The sequence below is a fragment of the Tupaia chinensis genome, unplaced genomic scaffold (assembly GCF_000334495.1).
Source record: "Tupaia chinensis unplaced genomic scaffold, TupChi_1.0 Scaffold144682_1, whole genome shotgun sequence".
Taxonomy (NCBI): domain Eukaryota; kingdom Metazoa; phylum Chordata; class Mammalia; order Scandentia; family Tupaiidae; genus Tupaia; species Tupaia belangeri.
In genome coordinates this window covers 135,540-143,907 of record NW_006204543.1, presented here as the reverse complement: position 1 = coordinate 143,907, position 8,368 = coordinate 135,540, and the positions used below count along the sequence as shown (strand labels likewise).

At 48.8% G+C, this 8,368-nt stretch overlaps 1 protein-coding gene across 1 annotated transcript in view; it reads right to left on the bottom strand.

Moving 5' to 3' along the window:
* The window catches only part of TJP1 (tight junction protein 1), a gene marked incomplete at its 5' end in the record, with an annotated part of 156,196 nt that overhangs the window by 29,623 nt on the left and 118,205 nt on the right, over positions 1-8,368 (bottom strand). The window contains 6 exon segments of the mRNA XM_027767793.1: position 1; positions 3-114; positions 375-594; positions 1,671-1,779; positions 4,058-4,208; positions 8,167-8,272. The exon segment at position 1 is cut by the window's left edge and continues 90 nt beyond it. Of these exon segments, the coding sequence (XP_027623594.1) occupies position 1; positions 3-114; positions 375-594; positions 1,671-1,779; positions 4,058-4,208; positions 8,167-8,272 (699 nt within the window).

Here is an 8,368-nt window from a genome sequence, read left to right as displayed (position 1 = left end):
CTCTTCCGAAGGTTTCTCTTAGAGCTGCGAAGACCTCGGAATCTCCAGAAGTCAGCTCGGTCTCCTCCGGCCGTCTTCGGAAGAGTGTACTGCACACTGGCTAACTGCTCGGCTCTACGTAATAAAGGTAAAACTAAAATAAGGGCACTTAGAAACAAAACGGAGAAGATGCACAGTGAAACGGCATGCCGGGGTATTTCTGTCCACACACTTGAAATGTTGATGGCTGCAGTAAGACGGAGGAGTCTGTACAACTGTTGGTGAGGAGTATGGGCTGACCACCAAAGGAGCCCTCTCCACCGCCCTGATCCCCAGTGCCCTGAGCACCCCGGGACTCACCCGGGGGTTCTGCAGGGACACCCGGACACGCATACCTGTTCTTATTCGGGATGATGCCTCGCTCCACTTCCTTATGATTTTTGCCAATTCGAATGGCAAGCCAGGAGCCCAGTTTCCCATTGTACAAGGTATCAACGACCCGGAACACCTCCCCTTTGTTAAAACTAAGTCCGTAGGGAGATTCCTTTTCATATTCGAAGTGGGTTCTAATATAGAAAGAATCTCCTACATCTGATTCCACAATGCGGCGATAAACTAAAAGGAACGAAAACAAACACAGTGACCAATACTTAACGGGGCAAGAAAACCGATTTTCTGTGATGAAAACACACGATGCTGCTGACTGCTCAATTCTCACCGCGTGTCGCAACCTCACAAGCGTTCACCTCCACTCGCTCACAGAGCAGGGACTGAGCACCCCACTGCAAACACACTGCTGTTGGGACAGACCCTGCGACGTGTCCAAAGCCGCACACCTGCTTTCTCTTCGTGTCACCTCATCTATCTCGAACTTCATACGTGCATAGTCTAAATCAGGGTGACCTTGCCAGCCCCACCCCTCCGGCCTCCCAGGGGACCCTGCCAGTACTGGGTCATCCCAGACCGTGCACCTGTGCTGAAGGGGAGGTGTGTGCTCACGGCTTCCCAGGCAGCGAGGTGAGGCCAGGAACGCTCCTCGCTGCTCGACGCCCTGCCAAGCACAGATCAACCCCTAGAATGCAGCTGCAGAATGGTACCAGCACCAAGGCCAAGAAGCCTGTTCTACAGGAAAAGTGCATCTGCCTCAGGAAACAGAGTAGGCATCGCTGAGTGCACTGCTTACAACACATCAGTATAAAATGCGGCAGCTACTCAAATGAAACTTCCGTATCGTTCTGATGGCTACTAAACGAAAAGTTTTCCACGGCTTGTGATGGAGTGAACGGCATTTACCATAAACCACAATGCTGTAAAGTTGGTCCTATTCAAACTTAAGAATGCGAGCACCGATGTGACTTAAATAGAATGAACTCTGAGACCAACAAAATCTTCCATCACTCAACCACGATCGTGAGGGTTATGGTACGACAGCCACCAGGCCCAGCAATGGCAGCGTACAATGCATGCTGCTTTGTCGTGGAGGCCCTCATTCAAGGCCTGGCCTGTCCCAAACATCAGGGTGTAGTGGTCCTAGCTACTCAGGAGGACTGTGACGTGACACCGTGAGACCCTGTCTGAAACAGTCACCCCACGTGCACAGAATTACTGAATGACAGGAAACAGCACTGAGTGAGAGCCTATGTGCGTCCCCGAGTGCACAGGCTCATCCCCGCTTCCTAACAGTGTCTCACCGTCCTTCTTCTTCTGAGCCAATATGGTCACATCTTCTCCTTTGGGGAGGTCAAGGAGGAAAAGCACAGCTTCTTCTCGTATGATATTTGTGAAATCCACGTTGTTTACCTAGTGAGATAAGATTCTGTACGTTATTCTTTGCTGTTTTTTAAAAATATAAAAATATTTACTTACACAGAAAGCAAATACTCTTAGGGTCTCAATCCTAATTTGAACACATCTTTAAGAGGAAATAGTTTATAGTTTACTTTCAAGGAAGTCATAAACCCTAGTGTAAAGTAAGTACAGAGCAAGAGAATAAAGTGAGGGTGTAAACCCATTTATAGAGCAGTCACAATGCACGCTGACACTGTCTTCCACTGTAAAATGGAACCAATTCTGACCAAAAAAGACAACTTTCAATTCCAAATACTTTCTGTTATAAAATCTCTGGCTTTTAAAATGTAAATGGAAAACTCTGTAACTGTACTATTCACCCTACTTTTTATTAGTAGGTAATAAAATCAAATAAAAAGAAATCAAAAGAGAACAGGGTTTAAGAAAGAGAAGAGCGCACTGCGGTCCTCGTGATGGCATCTGTGTGGTGACTGCCCAGTCAGAAACGGTCACGTGTCACCAGGCACTGTGCAGGCTTACAGAGGACTTTCTCCTCCACCTTCTGAAAAATGTTCCACATTAAAAAACGAACAGGGCCAGTGTCTTCAGCCTAGTGGTTAAGGGACCTAGATCCCGCACAGCAGACTACAATTCAAATGCCAGCCCCAGCACCTTGGGAAACATGCCAAGCGCACATGTGTGTGCATGTCCAAACTTCTGACAGGAGGGGAAATGGAGGAGAAGGGACCGCAGCGTGACCAAGCCCCACCAGAGGATGTATTCTCCCTCCCCTTTCTTCCTGGTCAGGGCATATGCCCTCCAGTAATTAGCTGAAAACTGCAATGTGCACTACTTACTTTTAGGATGAAAACAAAAGGGAGCTGTAAAGAAACATCTGTAAGTCAGCGCGTGTCCTGACTACCCGGAACAGGGAAGGAGGTGGGTTAGAAGAAAGGCTAGTTTAGGGCACACCATCACACGTGTGTTCTGGCTTTCTGACATGACGAGATTGAGAACTCTGCACCCAATACCAAGAGCAGCCCCAGTGCCGTGACAGGTGACGACCTGGGTGCCAGGCAGAGGTGATGCCCGACTCGGGCACACTGGGCTGAAGGGAGAGGAGGACCAGATAAAGCTACAAGGCAGCCTGAAGGCTCAGGAGACACTCGGTGTGGCCAGACACTCACCGTGGGCTCCTGAGCCTATGAGAAGCTAAGAGCTACTGACATCCTCCGAGCTCCAGAAGAATCCAGAGGGTGGGCAGACAACTGGGGAGGTGAAGAGTGCTAGAATGGCAAAGTCACGGCTTCCGGGGAAGACGGCACTTCAAGGAGGGTTACTTAAGAGGCAAACATCGCCAAGCAGAGAGAAATGCAGGCTGACGCTGACATTAGACTAATGGCGACTGACGGAAATTCAGTCCAGCGGTGGCCAGAGCTGTCGCAGGGTTGTCTGCATGGCCACACCTTCGCAGTAAGGGGAGGCAAGGCAGGGAGAAGAGGGAGAACTAGCTGGGAGAGTGAGGGCAGGGTGACAACACGAGGTTCCGCAGAGGATGAAAGACTGAATCCAGGACAGGGCAAGAGACCAGCACAGGAAGACACTGTGTGGCGGCAAAGTAAATATAGAGCTCACGCCTGCCACACTGGACCTTCCGGCCTACTGGAAACGCAGGAGTGCAGCGATTTTAGAAAGGGCAGGGATGAAGATGGCACATGTCTGTCACCAGGGAACGCTGCTCGGGGCAGGGGCTGGGACCCGAAACCCCTACAGGAAGCCTTCACCTAACTCAGGTTTTCTAGACTTCTGTTCAGCCACCTGTCTCTCGTGGGACATGAAGCTTCAGAGACAGGGCAGTTACACACCTGGCTGAGCTCAAGTCCACCTCCTCGTGCCTGAGCCACTAGCCAAGGCGAACGAGGTCTCGGAGGACAACGCCCACAGAGAGAGCTGTCACCGACCCTGCTCACGGACGAGACATGGCCCCGACAGAGCCTCGCCCACCTGAGTGTCCCGGTGAACTCCGAAAGGCTACCGGAGAGACACTGCCTTACCTCCTTACAGGTTCTACGGACACCGGTGACTAACACCACGCGCTGGGGTAACCGAGCCCAGCGCAAGATGGGCAATGAAAGTCCGCCACAGCTAGGCCTGGTGGGTTCTTAATGGGATGGTCCGACTGGCTCCGGAGACTGCCCACGGATCACTTATGGGAGCTGGCCTGCTGTAGCTGACGCCTTTTTCTACACAGTCATGCACTCTCAGAGCAGAGGCTTGTGCGGCCACGTACCCTGAGAATCTGGTCGCCTTCCTCTAAGCCTTCTTTGGCAGCAGGGCTGTCTTCTAGAACTCCGGCAACGAATATCCCGACATCGTTCCCGCCGGCCAGCCGTAAGCCAACACTGTCTCCTTTTCTAAATTTTACCAGTTTCATGCTGGGCCTGTTAAAACAGATATTTCATGTGGAACAGTTAAGAGTAGCTTCAAAAGTTATAGCAAACAGCTATAATGAGAACCATATTGAGAACGATATAAGAAATCATCATGTCTAAATTTTTTCACATACCAATTTACTGAGTAGAATGTAGTGTCAGAATTAAAACTCAGATTTAATAGAACTTTTTTTAAAAAAGATTTTTGTTATAGGGCGCATGTTACTCAGAGAGAGACGGAGAGGAAAAGTGAGAAATATCTCCCCAGGGGAGGCCACACTGCAATTCCTTCTCCTCCACTCTCTTTGGATTTTGGGCACCGACACACACATGCCTGACCTATTTTTCAAGCCATGGGTCCAGGAAATGACAGTGTAGTTGGCCACGTGGGATTCCCCCACCTCACTACTACCAGCTGGCCCACCGATACCTTCTTTTATATTCTGATGAACCTAACGAGTTATGAAATACCCACATTTAATATGCATGTTTTGGGCTAGTCCCAAGGCCTGGTGGTTAAGGGAGCCAGATCCCACATGGCCAATCGTTTGGTTCTAATCCCAGCCCTGGCAACTTCAAAAACATGCTAGGCTCATGTGTGTGGATGCCTGAAATCCTGACGTGATTGAGAAATGGAGGAGAGGGGCCGCAGTGTGATCATGCATTACTGCAGCGCTCTCTCCCTCTCCTCTCTGGTGAGTACATGCACATTCTAGCAAAATGAAACAAAAAGCAAATTCAACCAGTGCTTTATATAACTCATCTGTAAGGTGACAGGCCCAGCCGCCACGACACGCATGGTAGTGTGCTGGAGTGTGGTGCTAGAGCCATCCGGCTACCTCGGGTGCAGGCCCTTGGCCTACTCAAAACACGCTAGCTGCGCGTGTGGGCATCCAAGGCCCTCCTGAGCTAGAGGGCTGGGGAGGAGGCCACACGTGAAGAGAGTGCTGAGCATGTGCCTCCTCCCTCCCTCTCCTGTGCACGATCACATGTAGAATAAAGGTTTAAAAACTGCTTTATAAAACAATGTTTCCCAACTCTCAGTCTTAGGCATATAGGTACATTACCAAAAGCTAAGAGACCCCCCCATTTTTCTCTTCTCCAAATGACGCAGTATCAAATAAGTGAAACGTCTCATCTCATAAAAGAAGGAAGTGACACAAAACTGACCAGGGAGTCGGATCAAGCTCTAGAAGGTGCCCTTCACACCCTAGGAACTGTGCACTTGGAGAACATTTTCTGCAGTTCTCTTAGGATGAAAATCGTAATTACACCCTTCTCTTGTTGGAAAGAACCGAGTGCCAATGACACGTGTCACCCTGGTACAGGCTCAGAGCTGAACCTCGTGACACGACCAGACACTGATGGGGCCTGCGGAGGGTGCTGCGCAGACGGCCCTTCACGAAGCCCCTTGTGCTTCCCCCACGACCTTCCCGTTCCTGGCCAGGAAGAGGGAGTAGCTACCCATTCTGATATGCGGTGTAGAAAAAGTCCTTCTCTTAAATCTGTAGAGTATCTACTTTATTAGATACGAATAGAAAATAACTAGGGTTGTCAGAAAAGTCACGACACATTTTTGCATAGAAAAAATAAGTTATAACTTTTCTGACAATCCAATGAAAACACAAGTAAAATGAATCAATGAATGAATCGGAGGAGAGTTTTACCTTCCTCTGAGACCAAGCAGGTAAAGATCGCCTTAGCCCCAGGGCACAGCTCGCCGGTCATGACAAGTGGCACCCGGGGCCCCTCCCTGAAATCACTGGCCACTTCATTCCAGATGGCCACGCCCCCTGGCTGGGGCGGTACTGCTACTTTTCCAAACTTCTCAGAACTGTTCTCCCAGAACCTTTTCCTAAACCAACTGTGCAGGGAGCTCTTTCATATCTTCTCGAAGTCCTAAGACTCCAGGTCCTTGGAAATCCTCTTCTAGCACTGATCAATCTGGTGTGCTTCAAAAAGTGGATAGAGCCGAGAGCAGTGTGCACCCGCGTAAGAATCAGCTTCTGGGAACACTGTCGCTCGGGAGGCTGGGCCAGACCTCAGCATCAGGGTGTCATGGGCCTCAGACAACTGACTTTATACATGAGGGGACTTCAAACAGTTGGCAGAAAATAGAATTAAGGGGCGAGTTTATTTTAGCACCAAAAATGTTTTAAAAATCCATGCAGTTTCTTCCATAATACACATTTTCAATGACCTTTTTGAAAATCCCTCATACTTTGTTGTACCTGCATTTTATTAACTACTTGCAATGGTATAAAGAGGCTAAATGATATAAATGACTACTTGTGCCTCAAATTCATTCAGCAGCTTTGAGTGGGGGAGGGGAACTCTCTTGGTTCAGCTATTAATTCAGCCCAAACCCTCAAATCCTCTTTGGTATTTGTTTTTCAGGGTTCTCCCAGGAAGGACGTCTCCGGAATCTTACCATTCAAGTTTCTTAAACTTTAAAGACTTATAAGAGCTCTCAAGCAGTTCTCAAGGGAGAAAAAGACTATGCTCTCTTCCCAGCTTACACATGAGTGGTCAGCTCCCTAATGTTAGAGATGTGTAACTTCCAACTCCTGTAACACCCACACACTTCACAAACCAGCTCTTCTCCCTACGTGGGTCCTGAGGTAATAAGCCAATTTTCTTCAGCAGAGAAAATAAATGAGTACTACAGTGTGTGGGGGTGGAGGTCTAGATCTAACCCACTTTGAGAAATTTGCTAACTTTCAATAAACCACAAAGCCCCTTTTACCACTGGTGCAACCAAAACATATTAGCTCACAAAACCGACACCTCAGTTCCAAGCATAAAACAGCGTAATGAAAGGTGTGGCACATCGAAACTGACTTTCGACCTGCCAACAAATGTAGACAGGTCCCCAAGCAGGGAGATGCTGCACCCCTCACCCCACAAACCCTGGCAATCCTGGAGAGTTCAGGTTGTCAAAACTGGAACCCGGGGACCAGCAGGTGGCGTAATGGCTATGTTGCTGGACTCCCATGTAGTCGACCATGGTTCGAGTCCCAGACCTGGTGGCTTAGACTCACGCTGGGCGCATGTGTGTGCCCAAGATTCCGAGAGGAGAATGGAGGAGAAGGGGTTGCAGCGTGGCCATCCCCTCTGGCGGGGGGTGGTGGTGGTTGATTTCTCGCTTTCTGTCTCTCTCTGTCTTTCTAGCGAGCACACGTGCCCAGTAAGAAGAAACCTCTCCAAAAAAAGAAAAGAAAAGAAAAAAAAAAAAAAAAAACTGGAACCCACCCGCATGTAGCAGCAAGAGATGCTTCTGAACATGCCTCAGTGCACAGGACAGCGCACCTGCCAGGCACACGCCCACCTGGCCCGGAGTATCAGCAGGGCTGAGGAGCAGCTTCATTTCTCGGAATGATAGGGCATTGGAAAGTCTGTGAAAATTCTGGTGTCTGAACAAAAAGCAGTATTTTATTCCTGTAAACACTGGCCGAGAAACTAGGTAGAAAACAGTAGTGAGAAATAAAATACCCCAGAAGTTTCTGTACTATTCTCTAACTCTATCCTATAAGAGATTAATTTTTTAAAAGAGTAACTTGAAGTATTAAGTTGCATGTACTGTTTTAAAAGTGCACTTCTTTCTTTCTTTTTCTTTTTTGGAGAGGCCTTTGTTATAGAGCACATGTACTCACCAGAAAAGAAGAGAGAGAGAGAGAGAGAGAGAGCAAGCGAGCGAGAAATCAACTCCCTAGGTGGGGGCATGGCCTCACCGCAATCCCTTCTCCTCCATTCTCCTCTCAGGATCTTGGGCACACATGCACATGCGCCCAGCATTGAGTTTAAGTCACTAAGTCCGGGACTCAAACCACGGTTGACTACGTGGGAGTCCAGTGACATAGCCATTACACCATCTGCAGGCCCCATGATAAGGTTTGCTAATTAAACCCTCCCTCTATACAATGCTTGACAATGGTCAAAGACGACAGAATGGTTCAAAGTCACTTACCGAAGAATCCCATCTTCGTGAGCTGAACTGGGGAGGACGCCATCGGAGGGGCTGACAGGTAAGTCCACATCGGGCTGTCCGACCTGAGCATACACAGGCTTTGGCTCTAGGAGAAGAGAATATACACTGTGCAGACTCGTTTCATAAAACATGGTGACGCACACAGCCACGGAGATAAATCATAAAACATAGTGACACACAC